The sequence below is a fragment of the Onychostruthus taczanowskii genome, unplaced genomic scaffold (genome assembly GCF_017590055.1).
Source record: "Onychostruthus taczanowskii isolate IOZ18803 unplaced genomic scaffold, ASM1759005v1 scaffold11, whole genome shotgun sequence".
In the NCBI taxonomy this organism is placed as follows: domain Eukaryota; kingdom Metazoa; phylum Chordata; class Aves; order Passeriformes; family Passeridae; genus Onychostruthus; species Onychostruthus taczanowskii.
This window is the reverse complement of record NW_024497629.1, coordinates 8,686,726-8,705,162: the sequence shown is the minus strand read 5'-3', so window position 1 is coordinate 8,705,162 and position 18,437 is coordinate 8,686,726. Positions and strand designations below refer to the sequence as shown.

The 18,437-nt window shown below is 43.5% G+C and overlaps 1 protein-coding gene across 3 annotated transcripts in view; it reads left to right on the top strand.

Moving 5' to 3' along the window:
* The window catches only part of HPCAL1 (hippocalcin like 1), a 64,826-nt gene extending 48,313 nt beyond the window's left edge, over window positions 1-16,513 (top strand). For all 3 annotated transcript variants that reach the window (XM_041421749.1, XM_041421758.1, XM_041421765.1), the window contains 3 exons: window positions 10,566-10,968; window positions 12,184-12,289; window positions 15,300-16,513. In XM_041421749.1, coding sequence (XP_041277683.1) covers window positions 10,591-10,968; window positions 12,184-12,289; window positions 15,300-15,397 — 582 coding nt within the window. In that variant the 5' untranslated portion in view covers window positions 10,566-10,590 and the 3' untranslated portion in view covers window positions 15,398-16,513. The remainder of the gene's footprint in view (window positions 1-10,565; window positions 10,969-12,183; window positions 12,290-15,299) is intronic.
* Window positions 16,514-18,437: the final 1,924 nt, after the last annotated feature.

Below are 18,437 nucleotides of genomic sequence, written 5' to 3'. Positions count from 1 at the left end.
AGGGAAGACACGTTTCCTGTTTTTGCAGTCGAGACCTTCACCGATGCGGCACCAAGGCGGTGGGACAGGATGTGCCCCCTCTGTGGTCTCAGGTGCAGGTCAGCTCTTCTCATCCCACGCCTGTTGGGATGCTTCCTGCTTCAAAACTATCACATCTCCTTCCTGTTACTATACCCAGTTAGGGAAGAAAATACACCCATTTGGCCACTACGGGCATCAGTTAGGTATAAATATAAAATTCAGCATGATTTGATTTTCCATTTGTTTCTCACCCAGCCTGCTAACAGAGGCTCAGCTCCAGGCAGCCCTCACCCACAGTGCTCAGAAAAACACATTTGGTGTGGGTATTGCTGGGGATGGAGGCCTGTGGTGGAGGTTAATGAGGAAAGTGATGTCTTGAGTGCAGATTGCATGATTTGCTTCCAAGATGATTTGCACTGAAGTGTTAAATGCTACACAGAAATGCCAGAAGAGAGAAAGGATTTTCATAGGACTGTTCTTGGTGCCCCTAAAATTACCCCCATCTATTCTTTCTCCTCTGATATGGAGCACTCCCTTTCTTGGAGATAGACAGTCCTATTGTTCTTCTGCATAATTTATAGTGAATGCACTTAAGAGCAAATCAAACTCCTGAGTGTTCAGGATTAATGGAAGTTGCAGCTACTAAATGTGTCGGCTGAGACTGGAGGTGTCCTGCTGTGCTGCTGCTCCAGCCTCCTCTTGCCTTGGTCTTGACAGCTGGGAGAGTCCAATCAGTGCTGTCTCTGACACATCAGTGAAGGGATGGTGCCCATTTTGTAGGGATTTTAGAGGAACTAGTCACCAAATCATATGGTTTGCTGTTTTCTGGAGATAACCCTCCATTTTTAATAATGGAAGCTGAAGTGAGAGGTGAGAGAAGGTATTATTAGATCCCTGAACATCATGCATGGCCAGAGAAATGGTTTGTCATATCATTGCTGGTCAGAAGGGCCCATTGTGGTCAGGATCCACCTCACGGGAGCACCAGTGCTCATCCCTGTGAGCCTTTGTTCTGGAGTTCACACCACCAAGGCACTGCCTTGGGCAAACGCCCACGAGTGCCCTTGCAGGTGCTTTCCTGTGGGAGCCACCAGCCTGGGTGTGCCTTGGCATGGGCAGTCCTTGCCACGCAGGGAGGACAGCAGGACATTGCAGGACAGCTGGGTGACCGCATCCTAGCATAAATGTTGCTATAATCCAACACAAGGTGCTTGCCATTGTGTTCTCAAGGCATGAAGTCTGCCCTGATACTAACCTGAACACAAACCTTGCATCATGTTCCTGGTGTGATGCTTTGTCCTGGGTCCATGGCTTTCCTGCACAGGATAGTGGTCACTGTAATTTTGGCTCCCTGATTCTAAAAATGAAGTTTTAAAAAACCCTGTGAGATTGGTACAGTCACATGCACCAACTTGAGTAATATCCTTAGCTGTTCTAGAGCTTGGGCTGATTCCTACCAGCAGATCTGGTCTTCTGCTCCTTGAATTGCTGCATCCAGCAGAACCAGGTTCCTTCCTTATGAGCGGGATGCTGTTCTCATGTAGTTATTTCACTCTGAGTTTTTAACTCACATCTCTGTAAGGAGAAAAATCCAGGAAAGTTAAACTCTAGGTTTGCTATTAGGTTTGAAACTTCAGTGCTTTTTCATTCAACAAACAGGAAAATCAAGCTGTGAAACAATTTGATTACTATTATTTATCACTGGAGGGGAAATAAAACACGGTTTTGAAAGAAATTTTGTTTTAGTGGAGTGTATTTTTATAAGGAATTTAACTAGTGGCTTTTGTGCTATTTTGAAGTGATCAACTTTTAAAAAAAGGTACTTTAGAAAACTAGATTAATAAAATAAATGGGTGCATATATATTAGATGTCATGTTTTTGGAATAAAAACAACCTGTGTATTAGTAGTAGAAATTATTAGCCATAGCTGTGTATTTGGAACTTGAACATGTTGGTAGCAAAGAATCTTTCTCTTTTGGTTGATTTTTTTCCCCCCAGTATATCTTAATACTTTTAGTTAATGTTGAATTTTTGTTAGAGGTAGCTGGTTGGCATATCTCCAAAGGCACATTTTGTAGCATATTTTTGATGCCTTAAATTTTAGATTTCATATTATCCAGATCTGTACTGCATTAGTGTGTAATTCTGAACTTCATATAAAGTGTTAGCAAGTTCTCCTCACAGTTTAGCAGACAAAACAATCCTTTTCCAGCCCGAGAACCAAGGACACCATTGCAAAGGACACCAGGCCCAAAAAGTTTAAACAGCAGTGAATTGAGGAGAGCAAACTGGGAGGATGGGACTGCATAACCTGAAGCTGTAACTGGACAATTAACCCCAATATGAAAATGGACCAAAACTTATAACAGTGTGAAAACTCGTTACTTGGAGTCCATCTTGGGTGGAGCCTCAGCTGGGCTCTTGTACTGCCCAGGGTGTATCATTTGAAGGCCTTTTTAATAAATACCTACTTTATTTCTTTAACACTGTCTAGCCTCTGTTCTAGGTAGCCTCTCAAGGCATAATTTTCACTAAGGATACACCTGCTAAAAAAAGCTTTTTTAGTTAAATAAAAAGCTGTTTTCAGCTTTTTAAAAAAGCTAAAAACACACTTTGAAAGCAAACCCAACTCTTCCCTGCTCTGTTTCAAAGTAGCTACCCTGAAATCCCCTTGGTCCCTCCAAGCCCCGTATCTCAGCACAGTACCTGCAGCTGGGGCAGGAAAGGATGTCAGATCTTTTCCTTGTTGTTTTTTTTTTTTTTTTTTAATTTAGGCAGCATTAGCAGTGAGGATGGTCTTACAGACCATGCCTGAGGGCTGGATATCGTCTGTCATTGTCTGGTTAGCAGTGTCCTTGTCCCCAAACTCTCCATCTTCTCCACAGGAGTGGCTTCGATGCTGTGGAATTTGTTCAGGTGCCGTTGGCTGGCTCTTGTTACTGCCAGAGTTTGACTAATTCTTCTGAAATTTAATCTGGATTCCTTTCTCCTGGGGCTGTGATTATTCTGTAGAGAATTTTTCTGTGATTTACCTTCATCAATTAAATAAATGCATCATAAGAAACTTCTAAAATCTAATGACAGAACAGCCCAACTGTGCTACTTCTGTGGTTTTAATTGTATTAACAACACAGTGCCTTGTGGTAATTTTTGTCACTTTTCTTCCCTTTTTCTAAAAGTGTTCTGATTTCCCAGTTCCCATCAGGAAGCTTCCCCTATTCTGCAGGCCAGCACTTAATGAGTTTTATTAAAAATTATGTATTACAATTCTATATTCAGTGAACATGACGTTGGTTTTTCCTTATGAAACCCAACCTTCTCAGAAAAAGACCTTGTGCACTAAGACATTGTGCAGACATGTTTTCCTTGATCTGCAATATTGTGTAAACAAACTGTAATTTTTTAAGCCTTGCCAACTTTGCACAGTGTCTGAAAAAAATAGGACTGGCTGCTTCTCCCTTGGTTTTGTTTAGAAAGAAAGGACAAAGGGAGGAGATGAAGAAAATCCACTCATGATTTTCTTTTCCTGTCTGCAATCACAAGCTGCATTACTGCCCAAACTGCTCCCACCCAAATTAACCCAATTTCCTAATTTACTTGAAATATTTCTGTGCTTTTCTTACTGCATTGGGAATATTTGCCCTTTACAGTAATAAGCTCTCCTCCATGAGATGGAGAACATTATGGAGAGCTCCCTAAAGAAATGCCACATTTTTGGTCCTGGCATGGGTCTCATTTATTACTCATTAGCAACAATTCGTGGATGTTTGGGGGTAGTTTGTGATTCTTTGGCTTTTTTTCAGTACCTTGTAACCGTACCATCCGTGGCAAACTCTCCTCTGCTGGTGGGGGTCAGTGTTGGTGGGCTTAGTGGGCAGCAACGGGTGCAGCAGGTGTCAGCATCCCCACACTCTTAGCTGTCACTCCAGCACCTGGGAAGATCCTGCCCCTGGGATCTGCGAGCACCTCTTCACCACACACTTGTGATCCCAATGTAAAATGGTTCTCAGGTTAATGTACTGATGCTTGATGTCAGTGACTAACTGATTTTTCCCTGTAAGTCAGGAATATAATCCTGAATAAAGTGACTTCACTAGATGGGGGCAACCCAGACACCTGTAAGCAACTTTATTCTGTTTCAGCCTTTGCAGCTGACCCCATGAAATGAACGTGCCAGCCTTTGTCTCATTTGCCGTTTGCAGGGTTGGAGTATTTGTAATTATATCGTTCTTTGGTGAGGTGAGGGGTAGGTGGTTATAATGGATTTTCATCCCAGACATGGAATCAGGTTTTCAAGACCATATAGTTCCTGGGTATGTGTTTATGGATAAACTTACACAGTGAGGTGGCTCGAGGTCTCTTTACCAATTCACTCTACCTTTCAAAGGACATTCAGTGAGCACATGTGAATTGTTACTGAGCTTTCTGAAACTGAGATGGGGGTGGTACATTGAGTGGTCCTTCCCCTTCACCCGCTGTTTTTAATAAACTTCTGAAAAGGATTGAACTTCAAAGTAAGATGCAAATAAGCAATGTTTCTTATACAAATAAAAGCAGAATTAGTCACTGAAAGTGAAAAATTTAAAAAGACCACTTATTTATTTAGACTGGTCTTTTCTTCACTTGTCAGGTTTCGTTTTTCTTTCTGTTTCCTCAAAGGCAGCAGCAGAAGCAGCTTCAGCCCCTCTTAACAGGAGCCTTTCGCATCTCAAACCCTGCAGGGTTTGAATTTTTTGCGACATTATTGATTAAGGTATTTCTTTCATCTCACTGCTTCTATTATTAGCTTTTCAAGAGGTGAAGATACTCCTTTTTGCAATTCAGACTTTATCAAAAGGTGTTACTTTTGGGCCCGTGCCTGCAGCCTGGGAAAGCGCGACAGGTGCTGCCGTGGCTGGTATGTGGGTGTCGGCTTTTGCCGCAGGGCAGGAAAGAAGTTCACACGAGTTTACCAGGCAGGACCAGATATCTATAGCAACGTATTTGTATATCCTGTGCCTTGTCTGTTGCAACGCTCGTTGCTTAGGATACTGACATTAAAACATGTAACAAAATCTGCTCCTCACTCTGGAGTTCATTATCTGTCCCAGCCCATGTAACTGCGCATTTCCCCCATCCCCAGCTCAGATCAGACCCGCTGACCAGCCCTCGGCAAACATGGTCCAGGGGATGTTGTTATAATCCTGTTTTGCAGCCTGTGGCTGCATGATCATTTTTTACCAAAACGTTTGTCACTAGCTGGGGTGTGTGGGAGCCCATCTCTCTCTTACAGCTTGGCCCCCGGGAGCTGGAGGCTTCCTAAGCACATCTGTGTGTGGCTGAGCTGGTGTGAGCTGGTGCTGCCCGTGCAGGAAATGTATTCTCAAGGGCGTGTTCCTGCACTGTGGCAACACAGATCTTCAGCGGCTCCGGCTTGCCTTTGGACTACTTGTGGGGAGCTTTTTGTGGTCTTTTGTTTGGTCGGTTTGTTTTGTTTTTTGTTTGTGGGGCTTTTGTTTGGGGTTTTGTTTGCTTATTTGTTTGGGATATTTTTGGTTGTTGTCTTTTGTTTCATTTTGGTTTTTTTAAATACAAGGATCAAAATTTTAAAAATAGAGCCTCAGTGACAGGTCTGATGCTTTAGGTATTTTAATTAAAAAATATTTCACCCCTGTTGAAATGGTTCTTGCATTTCAGACCAACCCAGAGCAATGTTTGCTGCCTGGCTCATGCTGTTCATTTTCTTTGGGCTCCTGCAGTCACGGAGGCACTGTACTACAGCTTCACGACTGTAACAGATTTGACACACTTATTTTGCTTTATAAGTGAGCACTGGAAGAGAAATGGTGCTACACTTCCCCCCTGCAAAGCAGATAGCTCAGATAATATAAAGAGTTCTGTTTCTCTGTGCACTGCCTTTCTCAGCTGGAAAGCACCTCTGTCCTATAGACAGGCATTTCATCAATTTTCCTCTTTTTATTAGCACTAAATTAGTATCCAAGGGGGTTTGCACAATGAAATACATCTCTAAGGAGATATTCCTCATTTTGCAGCTGTAACTGATTCACTGAGAGGATCCCATCATGAGCTTGTGTCAAGGCGGTTTTGCTTTCCCAAGCTTTGCAGTAAAAGCCAGGTCTCTGGCTTTCTGGGTTCCATGGTCAAAGCACACTTCTACCAGCTGTGACTGGCAGTTGACAGAGACCTCTTGTGAAAGTGAGATGCACTGAGCTTTGTTACAAGTATTTCAAGTACTTTAGCGTGTGGAAGCTGACAGCCAGTCCATCTGTTGGTAAAAATACAGAATTGCTACTTTAGCTGTTTCAGACTCTGCTACAGTTACTCACCCAGTGCTGCATAACCCAATCTTGTGGTTTAACCCCAGCCCTCAGTGGGATGAGGAAGGGAATTGGTGGGGAAAAAGGTAAATCCATGGGTTCAGACAAGAACAGTTTAATAACTGAAATAAAATAAAATATTATTATAATAATGATGATAACAATTGTAGTGAAAAGGGAGATAATAAAAAGAGAGAGAGAGGTAACATCCAAGGGATGCACAGTACAATTGCTCATCACCTGCTGACCAGTGCATCCCTGAGCAGTGATCAGCCCCCTGCCCTGACAATTCCCCACCAAGTTACATTCTGACCATGACATTGTGGAGTATCCCTTTGTTCAGTTCAGGTCACCTGTCCTGGCTGTGCTCCCTCCAGATTTCTTGTGCACCTTCTCACTGGCAGAGCACGGGAAACTGCAAAAGTCTTTGAGTTGGGGTGAGCACAGCTCAGCAGCAACTGAAACTTCAGCGTGCTATCAACATTATTTTCATTCTCAAATCCAAAACACAGCCCTGTGCCAGCTACTAGGAAGAAAATGAACACTGCCCCAGCTGAAAACAGGACACCAGTGTGTGTCTTGGACTCAGTAAAAGACCTTTTTGCTCATTGCTAGGCTTTTGCTATGAGATTATTGCTGATTTTTTGTAAGCCTAGAAGGACAAAGGTTACATTCAGGTGGGAGTTCTCTGGCAGCTTGGTTTTGAGCCTGGCTAGAATTAATTAGAATTCGAACAGGTGCCGCATAATTGTAACAAAAATTTTGGTGTGAAACTGGACCAAAAGTGCATCTGCATTACCCCTGCTGAAGCCTTACGTGGCCCAGGGTCTCTTTCACCAGCAGTGATTGACTTGCTAAGGCCTCAGCTCTGCATTTAGACAACCAAGGTGCTCCTTGTCTGATCACCTTGAGGGCATTCCTTTGATTGTTTTTCTTACTGCTGTGATCGTGCCAGATGCTCTAAGGGCTTTTGCTCATCAAGGAAAGCAGGGACAGACCTTGCTGCAGTGTGTGTGGCATTGCTTCCCTGGATTTCACCCTGGTGTGACGGGAAATGAGGGAAAGGCAGGGCTGTGCTGGAGTTCGGTCTCTGCTAACTGCCCAGGGCAATGCTGGGTGCAAGGATGTCTCTTCTGCTTTGCTTTCTACATCCACTGCAGCAAGTGATTTAGCTGGTAAGCTCGTTTAAAAAAAGCAACAAAACACAGCCCTAATCACAGGACTGACCAGAGCATCCCAGCCCTGCTCCCTGTGATTTCCATTAGCAGCCATCCTGTGAGTGGTCTTGTGGCTAAATCAGCTGCTGAGCCTCTGGAAAGTGATTTGATGAAAGCATTTTATAGCAATCGAATGAAATGTCAGTTGGATGCCAGCAGCAGGGGTTGCTGTCATGATTAATGAGATATTTAGGCATTTCATTTTGAAGGAGCTACCTGCAACACAATTTACATCAAAGCTGGGGGTTTTTTTGATGGGCTTTAATAAATTAATGTTAATGTTGGTTATTTAATTATTCACATCAATTTAGTTACAACTGCAGGATTGCATTTGTTATGAAGCCTTTCAGAAAGCTCATATGCAAAAAAAGGTTTTGTTCAGAGCATTGCACATCTTCTGATATAAAGCAATGTGAAAGGAGGAAGGGTTGAAAAGGCCTGTAATCTTTTGAATGCAAAGATTGCTTGAATATAAAGCTTTTGAAGCTGATATTTAATGAGCATCTCTTCAAATAACAGGATGTATCTACAACTAGGAGAAGTAGTGAAATCTAGTTCTAGATTTATTTATTTATTCTATTAATCTATAATTATTACTTTAGCTCTCTGTTGTCTTGGGTTGTCTATTTTTTAAGGGAACAAGAATAATAAAGGTATTATAGGAATAGGGAGAAATTATATTAAACCTTTTTGAGGCTCTTTTAACTACCAGTTGAAAGTTTTGCAGTCCTTAACCCTGCAAGTCAATAAAGCTGAGGCACTTTCTGCTTAAAGCCCAGCTCCTGCATTAAGTGGGCTCTGCTGTTCCTCCTGCCCCTCTCCCAGGGAATTTTGAGGCAGTGGTTGGTGAGGCAGGGACTTTTCAACTAGTGGCTTTTCAACCCAGCCACTAGTTGTTACAAAGCACCTGGGAATCATGAAGTGGAGGGGCTCCCTGAAGGCTGGAAACTGCAGGCACCTCCTCACCAAGGAGAGGAACATACTATTACAATTTCTGCTCCTTAAAAAAATGGATCACATCTGAACCATTATTTGCTCCAAGCTGCTCTTTTCTGCCATTTGACTTCAGCAGACTAGAATATTGTGTTTTCTGTCCTCGGCACTGCAGGATGACTATGTGGAGTAGAGAAGATTTGAAGACGGAAAGGCAGTAGCTGAGAGTTAGTGGTTTAACTGGAGGGCAGCCTGATGCTCTCCTAGGAGTGATTCTGGCAGGGACCAGGAGCTGTAGCATCCCGCACATTGGGAGCAAGCAGAGGCATGTCAGGTATGTGGAGAAAACTCTGCAATATAATGGACAAAAGTAAAGCTTTGGAGTTGAAGTATTGGCAGCTTTTCTGGAAAACAGAAGTGCAAATGATAACACAGTTGTCCGTTAAGCCAAATGCACGGAACTAACGAGCAGCTGTTTGTCTCTGAGCATTAAGCCACAGAGCAGGATGTGGATTTTTTACATTGCTGAGGCAGTGGACAGACTAAGTGGAATACAAATAAAACAAGTTTACATTCTGCTGTAGAGCAACTTATTTTTTGCTGACCTTTAGCATTTTAAATTTTTTTGGGTTCTTATGCATGCTTGGAATTTTTACTCTCTGGGAAGTGCTTAGCCCCTGTTTTCCTGGTTTCTGCATGCTTTGCAGCTCAGCTCTTACAGTTTCCAGGTAGTCTGCAGTGTTGGCCTATTACTAACCTGTCTTCTGCATTGGGTCTGAGCAAACCCAACAGGCACAACAGTCTGTGCAGAGAAATATCATTTATGCAAACCAGTCACAGGGGTCTTTGCACACTTGTGAATAAACTTCTTGAATATGAGGAAGGACATACCACAGAGCTCAACCTCTAGTTCAGCAGCACAGTTTGATATTGCTAGGTAGCCATGAAAGACTGCAAGGGATAAAAGTAAGAAATTATCAAGGTTTTGGTTTTTTCCTGTTGTTGCCTAACTGCAGATTGACCATTTTCATTTTGCTGAAGGAGCTCTCCTATTGCTGGGCAGACTCACTTTGTATGGTACAATATGGGCATTGTCAAGAGAGAGGACAGACCCAGCCCTCTCCTGATATCCTGATGAAATCCTGGATTTAAATGTGTTTTGGCTCTGGTGAGGGAATATTGAACCTACTGAATAAGCTTCTCTAAAAGTATAAACCCAAGTAAACCTGAAAAGAGTTGTTTTGTCAAACATTTTGCTTTAAAAAGCCTTATTCTCTGATTCTTTGGGAGGGCTGGAAAGGATGAAATCCCTTATGCTGGTGCTGCTGTTGCAGTGATCCATCTGCTCATGCTGTTTCCACGGCTGAGAAAAAGAGGGAGAAGTCTTTTGGGGTGCTGCTGTTGAGCATGGGCTGTGATGAGCTTACCCTTGCTGCACCCTCCTGTGACCCTCAGGTGCCACAAGGAGCACTAACCAAGCCCCACCATACAGGACCAAGCTCCCATTGCTGTGGGGCAAGGGATGCAGGGAGGGAGGAGAAGCTGTATAAGCCAAAGGGTTTCAGAGAGCATCTGGACAAGGCAAACATGACTGGCACAGAGACACCTGTCCTTCTTGCTTCTTGGTCAGCTGCATTTAGTTTCACTTTTGAATGGATGAATTTTTCTTTTCATCAGTGCTGCTGTCCCTGCCCGCTCCTGCTCAACCTGTGTAGGAATCCAGAGATGGGCATCGCAAGCCATGTGGTGGAGGAGTGGGATTGCGGGACAGAACTAAAAGACTGAGCTTTATTATTTACCATATAATAAGGATTAATTATAAGAATTAATATTTTCCAAATACTTCCTCCCAAACTACGTTCCCCTCCACAGCATATTAGTCACTGGGAGAACCTAGAGGAGAGGAAAGGAAGCCAAATTAAATGAGGTCTTTTCCTGGTGATTTATAGCATCCTTTTTCTCATCTTTCCCCCTTGCCCCAGGGGAACCCCGTGTTTCTAGCAGGGTTCTACATCTTGCCAGCCCCCCTCTGCCTAGTGTGGCTGGAGCTCAGGCAGATTTTCTCTTGCTTTGCAGCTGCTGAACCCAGACCCAGAAGAGGATGGGGAAGCAGAACAGCAAGCTGCGCCCCGAGGTGCTCCAGGACCTGCGTGAGAACACTGAGTTCACAGACCATGAGCTGCAGGAGTGGTACAAGGGCTTCCTAAAAGATTGCCCCACGGGCCATTTGACTGTAGAAGAGTTTAAAAAAATATATGCAAATTTTTTTCCCTATGGCGATGCGTCGAAGTTTGCGGAGCACGTCTTCCGCACCTTTGACACTAACGGCGACGGGACCATCGACTTCAGGGAATTCATCATCGCCCTGAGCGTCACCTCCCGGGGCAAGCTGGAACAGAAGCTGAAGTGGGCGTTTAGTATGTACGACCTGGATGGCAACGGGTACATCAGCCGTGGGGAAATGCTAGAAATAGTGCAGGTGAGGTGTTATCTCTATTGGACATCTTATTTGTGTTGCTGTAACCTCTTCACCATGAGACAGCTGGAGCTGGAGGGATGTGCTGAGCTGGGTCACTCCTGCCCCAGGGAGGTTCCTGAGCCCATGGTCCCCAAAGGGACCCATGATGGGACCTACAAGATGCAGATGAGGAAAGGGCCTGAGATATGGACAAGGCACTTGTGCAGCTGGCCTGCAGCCAAAATTCTGCAGCTCTCCCTGGGGGTTTCTTAGTGTGATGTTCACAGGATCAAAAACCTTAAATGCAAATTCTGTTGACCTGATTAATCTCAGAATTAATGCTTTGAATCTTCAAATCTGAGTCAATGTGAACTCTGGATGAAAGGCTGTAGCATGCCTTTGTCTCCCAAAGGCAGAGGACACACAGACCACAGGCTGTAGTGGGGGCAGGCAGCGCAGTCCCCTGTGCCCCTACCCCACAGGCTGGTGGGGGTTTGGCCTCGGCAGTGGCTGCTTGTCACCCACTGTGCAGCTGAGATGTGTGCCTTTGCACAGCCAGTGCCCTGACACTGGTCCTCATGGCTGGGGTGGGATAATTTAGGTGGAAGTCTAAGACTGCAGATAATCTAAAGAGGTCTTGTCATGTCTTACATGTTCTTGTAAGTCAGAAGATGCATTTCCTCACCCATCCACAATGGTAAACAACCCTACTGTTGTTAATTTAGGTGGAAGTCTAAGACTGCAGATAGTCTAAAGAGGTCTTGTCATTAGTCATGTTCTTGTAAGTCAGAAGATGCATTTCCTCACCCATCCACAATGGTAAACAACCCTACTGTTGTATATTCATATTCACCATAATCCATGTAGCACCCCACATGCATAGATGTAACTGGATGCAGGGTGAGAGCCAGACAAAGATGCACTGGCTTAGCCTGGCTGCACCATTGTCTCCTCTATTTTAGCTCAGTCCTGCTCATACATTAATCTAGACTCTGACTTTCCGTTAAACTGACCCAGCTCTTCTTTTGAAGCACAAATGAATACAGGAAAGAAAAATTAAAAGGCTCCAGTCAGAAATTCCTTTTCATTTTGGTTTATAAAGTCCTGCAGCTGCCTGCCAGGGTCAGCTGTCCTTTTTTCTTGCTGCAGGCTGAAATTCTTTTTCTCTGTCCTATGCTTTATCATTTGGGTTGTGTTTTTCTTATATCTCTTTTTTTAAACTTTTTTAATACTCAGGCAATTTACAAAATGGTTTCATCAGTAATGAAAATGCCAGAGGATGAATCCACTCCTGAGAAGCGAACAGACAAGATCTTCAGACAGATGGACACAAACAATGACGGTAGGATTGCCACTGGCACCCCTTTCTAAGCTCTAGAAATAGAGGTTTTCTAGCCCAGTCTTGGTGGATGGCAGAATTTCGGGAGAGGGGAGAAAGGGTAACAATGTCTCACTGGTGCCTCTTGTCTCTGCCTGGCCTTGTTGAGCATCTCTGGTCCATGATAAATAGGGTGAATAAGTGAGCAGTGAACAGAGGGTGAATTCTCCTGCTGGGGGGCTGATAGGGGAGAGTCCTTCCCTGGCATTTCATGGGTGAATCCCCTTCTGCAAAGGCTCCTCTGAAATTCCCATGTCTTTGGGTTATTTTCTGTGGGCATAGCACAAACTTGGCACGAGGTTTTGCTCCCACTGTCCTTGATAGGGTTGCGCTCCTGGGTTTGTCATCAGTAACATGAGTCCTGAATGTGGTTGGGTACCTGAAAGCAAAAATTCCCCAGGTCCATAACACTTATTTTCTTAACAAAATGAAAAGTGCATGTTTATGGCATGTATACATACATGGTCACACACCTCTGCTGCACTATGAGCATCACAGGGATGTAGCAGCTCCCAAGCCAGGTTGCAGAGCTCCTTGATAAATTACCTGACAGTGTACCCATCACAACCCCTCCACCTGCGCTGGCTCATTTCCTTGGGTTTGAAAAATACAGGAGAAAATGATCAATTTCCTCTTCTCATCAGCCTCATGACATGTGTCCTCTATTCCCAGTTGAGGTGGAGCTTTTGCCTGGGAATTATCCTTTCAGAGGCTGAGGTGGTAGCTGCCCACATCAGTCAGAGCTGTGCCCTACTAATGTGTTCAGTGAGAGCAAAGATTTGATTCTAGCACTGAGAAATGGAGATCTGAAAAAATACCATCTTATGTACATAAAGGGTTTTATTTAAGAGGATTTTATGGCTGCATTTTGGTGTCTGCTGCTGCAGTCCCCAGGGCAAATTCCTGGCCTTGCTGAAGTCCTCAAGTATTTTACCTTTGGCTTCATCAAAACTAGCACTTCATCCCCTGGCTTGACATGTGGAGGGCCCTAAAATAACATGATTAAAATACTTTTGGTCTGCGGAAAGTAGCAACGTGTGCAGATGTGTAACAGAGTAGTGGTCCCAAAATCTGCTATATATATATGCATCCTCCATCTGTTGCACTTTGTTGCTGAAATAAAATCATCCTGTTCCCAGTAAAATATCATCCCTGCAATCTATGCAGTGCCAAGGAATAACATTTGCACGTGTGTGTCTGGTGGCTGAAAATGTTTCTTCCCCATCTGACTGTTGGGCATTGCAAATAGATTTTGATTTCGGCTTTGCTTTTAAGTAATACAAAGCGAAGGGCAAACTAATAAATATCCTGATAATTAGAAGACCTCTGCTTTTGTTAAAAACACTTCGTTTGGGAACATTAGCTTTAAAGCCAGAAATTAGTGTGCCACGGGTTTTTGAGCCCTCTGTAACTTCTACAAGAGGAGGGCTTGCTAATTCATGGAATCACAGAGCTATGTCCCTAAGTGCCACATCTACATGTCTTTTAAATGCCCTGGGCAGTCTGTTCCAATGCTTGACAACTCTTTTGGGGAAGAAATTTTTCCTAATATCCAATCTAAACCTTCCTTGGTGCTTTCCTCTTGCCCTATTGCTTATTACTTGGGAGAGGAGTTCCTTCATGTTCTATCTCTTTTGTTTGCTAGCCACCAGGGTCATTCCTCTTCCATCCCCACAACAGGCTGGTCGTGTCCTGGGGCTGGTGCCAACTGGCACAATGAGCTGGTGCCTCTCTCTGTTTGGGTGCATGTGGCCAAAAGTGGCAGCAGGCAGCTCCCAAGTGCAAGATGTTTGTGTGTGGGTCCTGTCTCGAGCCTAGCAATTTGGGGTGGGTAAGGATAGCCCTGGGGTGTTGTGTGAGGGTAGGGTAGGTGAATGCACAAGCTAAATGGGAGATCACTAGACATGGTGTCTAGGGTGCAGCAAATGCTTGTTTCCTCCTTTTCATAGGCAAGATTTCATTTTTCATTAGCATTGCCATGCCCTATTTCTGCTGTGGTTCTGAGTGCTGGAGCAGGGGAGTATTTGTGCTAGCTGCCTGCCAGGGGGCTGGGTCACCCCACCATGAGGTCTGAAGGACCAGATGGAATATTTCCTCCTTGCTGTACCATACCATTCCATGGGACTGTTGGAGCCAAGGGATGCTGGGTTTGTTGCTCCTTCAAAGATCAATTTTCAGAGCCTCAGAGTCTGAGGTCCATCCAAGTCAGTTCCGCTGGCCTAAACTAAAGATGCATAAAACAGAAATGATCAGGAGCAACACATAGCAGTAAGTGTGCCCCAGGGCTGGCTTTGCTTGTAAAAAAAGAAAAAACAAAACCCATCCTGTTCTTGTACACCCAGCAGGGCACAGCAAGTGACTGGCAAAGTCATGGAGTCACAGAATAATTTGGGTTGGAAGGGGCCTTTGAAGGTCATATAGCCCAACACCCCTGCAATAAGCAGGGACATCTTGAACTAGATCAGGTTGCTCAAACCCCCATCCAACCTTGTAGTGCCAGAGAAGCCATGACTGCTCAGCCCCACGTGTCACAAGAAACAAGAGGGCAAATTTGGGATATTTGGAATATTTAGGTTTCAAGTGTTGTAGTAATAAAAGCGTAATTTCAAAGCATACATGTGTTCAGGTACCATACATTGTGTTCGTATGACATGGTATTCATTAGTCTGGTTCTGAGCAAAAAGCTGCCAAATGGTATTGGAGCAGTTGTTTTTAGATTTGGGACTGTCTTTTTAAATAAAGAAATAGCAATTATTGTGCTGGATTGTTTTGCAGAAGAAAAATGCATTTGGGCTTAAAGGCTTGAGTAGGATTTAGCTGCTGTGCATTGCGCTAAATTCCCCTCGATGCCTTTGCAATAGGTTAAATAGATGTTACATTGCCTCGGTGAGAAGGGGTTCTTTGCTACAGCAATGGTGACAGGAACAATTGACTTTTAAAAAATTATTTCCATTTTGGTTGTTCTCCCTATCAGGTAAACTGTCACTGGAAGAGTTCATCAAAGGTGCCAAGAGCGATCCCTCCATCGTGCGGTTGTTACAGTGCGACCCCAGTAGCGCGAGCCAATTCTGATGAAAGCGGACAGTGTGCTCAGAGAACCTCGGCTTGTGTCCTTCAAGCTTTGCTCGCAAACGGATGCCTTCTCAACCGTCCCTCCACACTCCGCGGATAAGATCCCGTTGCCAGATTGTGTGTGTGTGTGTGTCCGAGCGAACCAGCCCTCGCTCCCCCCACTAACACCAGTGCAGTTCTCCTGCGGCAGCTCCGTTTCTGCTTCCCCGTAATGTTACCATTCACTCTGCACATTTTAAACATTAATCGAAAGGTTTGTTTACATGCAGCTGCGAGAGAGTTCAATGGCTGGCGAGATACCACTTCACTTAGTGCGTGAGAAAGGTGATGTTCCCATAGTTCTCGAGAAGATGCTAGGTAGGACTTTTACCCAAAATAGCAGATGGTAGATAATTTATTTTGCTTCAGAAATTACTATGTTGGAAAAAAAAAAAAAGAAAAAAAAAAGTGGACTGAATGGAGTAGAAAGTTAAAAAAATTAAAAAAAGAAAAAAGGAAAAAAAAAAAATAGCAGCTTTCCTGGGCATGGTTCCAATTTTCTTTTTGAGGAAAATTGCTTGCACTTATCTAATGGTCTTTACTTTCTTTTAATATATATATAAATTATATATATATGGTGAAGTAAAATTTTAAATATTTAGGTCATCTATTTAAGGCATAAAATAGAATTCAAGCTTTGTTTCTTCTAGTTGTCTGTGATTTATTCAAATCTTGGAGGTTGGTTTTTTTTGTGATATTTATGCATTAGCAAATTGCTGTTTCAAAAGAAATGCATGACTAGCAGTTTGTGGATATTTCACTCTGTTTAATTCCTGAATGCAAATATTTGTTCATTTTTACTGTCAGTCATTCCGGTATTACTGTATTAACAAAAGACCTGAAAGGAGTTCATCCTCATTTTGTATTTCTCAGTGGAGTCCTACTTTCTGGTGGTTGCTGCGTTAAATGGCTTTTGAGTGCCCCGAGGTGACGTGACTGGCACTGCTGTTCTCAACTTGGCTACACCTCCTCCCTTTTGCTGTCGATATGTTAATAGTCTTGTGCATTCCAGTGTTATTTAATATCTGCCTAATGCCAAGAAATATTAATTGAAATAAAAGACTACTTTTCTTGTCACTGCCTGTCTTATCTAAGCCATGCACCAAGTTCCTAGTGTCAGGTATTTGGGGAAGGGCGAGGATGGCTCCCTGCACCATCTGTCAGTCTTGTCTGAGACACATTGCCTTTAAATGCATAGGGATTTTGGGAGCTGGCTGTTGTGGCTGGGTTAACACAGTGGTGTTGGTGCCTGTGGGATCCAGCTCCATCCCTGCTGAATCCAGGGTAAAGATTGCAGGAAGGTGACAACTCAGTTTCTGCTGGATGCAGAGCAACTCAAGGCAATGAAGGAAAAGCTGCTGGCTCTGCTGGCTGGGTTACCGTGACCACAAATTTTTAAAATAAAGTTCCTGTCAGGTACCAGGTATTTGCTGGATTAACATTTAACATTGGTAGCATGGGAAGCAATTTTCTCACATTCATCAGGTCTGCCAGTAGCTGCATTAGCCTGCCCTCTCTGCAAAATAAAGTATCAAAAAATTATTTGGTCTGAAGTTAATGTTAAGCATGTAATGAAGGGATTTTTGCTGTGTAGAATGTTCTAGTAGTGGTAAACTAGAATGTTCTAGTACATGATAATACTTTAATATAAAAGAAAGAGAGAGAAATGTTTGCAATATCCAAGTGGAAATACATTTAATCAGACTTGGTCTACAATACAAACTTGTGTCAGTGCTGCCAGCAAAAGAACGTGTTCTTTCCCCTGGAAATTCAAATTTGAGCAATTAAACCAACTGTCCTTTCAAGCACAACACCCTGCTGATGAGGCAACCCTGAAAGGGATGTTAATCAGAAGCCTGCCTGCTTTCCCAGGGCGAGCCCAGCAAAAAAGCCCAACTATTGAAAAAAATGTAGTTCCATGGTAGCCGATAGTCTGTTTCCAGCCTGCTTGCGTTCATGCTGTCAGTCTGTCTGCCAGGAGATGTTGGAGTGTTAGATATGCTGCAGATGTTCTTACACTAATGGCTCTTCTTGCATGGGTTGGATCCAAAAGCAGCTGTTGAGATGTGAACTGGGCACCATGGGCTTTATCATTTCTGTATCATTCTGAGTGTGAAAAAATGTCATTGACCTTGTCCTGGGATGGTACCTCTGAGGTGGACCACAACATTTGAATCTTGTTTCTGCATTCTTAAAATGAGTCAGGCATAATCAGTCAAGCATTGCATGTTATCGTGGGTACCAAAGATTTAAAAACTGTTTCACTGCAGCATTCACAAATGCAGCAGCTCTTTTTCATTTGCTTCTCTAAGTGGAGATATTACTGCTTTTTCCTGGCATCTCACTTCTGGTTTCCTTTGCTGACTGTACTGAATAGCAAGTTTAGGTGGCTGTTTAATAAAGCCCAAATTCTTCTTATGTGGAGAAAAAAAAATACCATTACAGAAGCTTATTTTGATAAAGAAGCTTACCATGTTTTTGCAGAAAGAAAGTGAAAGAACATAAATTTTAGAGGTTAGAAAGTTCCCCTTTCTTTGGTGCTACAATTTTTTCTCTGAAATGTGCCAAAGAATCCATGATGGAGTTTGCTGCCTGCCACAGTCTGACAAGACCCTGCACAGCCCTGTGCAGACACTGGGAATGTGTCCTGCTTCATTGGACCCAATTTCTTCTGTCTTTCCCTTTGCCTCTTTAAACTTTCCAATCCCAGATTTGGGAGTTTTTCCAGTTATCTCTCACTGTTTTCATAGCTTTTAAGGACTTTCTTTTCAGGGCAAGATGATTTCATTTCAGACTGGGACTGGCACAAATTACGTGAGTAAGATGCTCCCAGTTTACCTTTCGGGAAGAAGTGAAGGAAGATGCCCAGGAAAGGTGGTCATGCATGGCATCCCAGGGAAAATGAGAGATCCTCTGAAGCCCAACCAGGCTGAGCTTTTCAAAGGTGGCTTCTGATATGGGGAACCTTTTAATTAAAAGGCCAGCTAAGTACTGGGAAGGG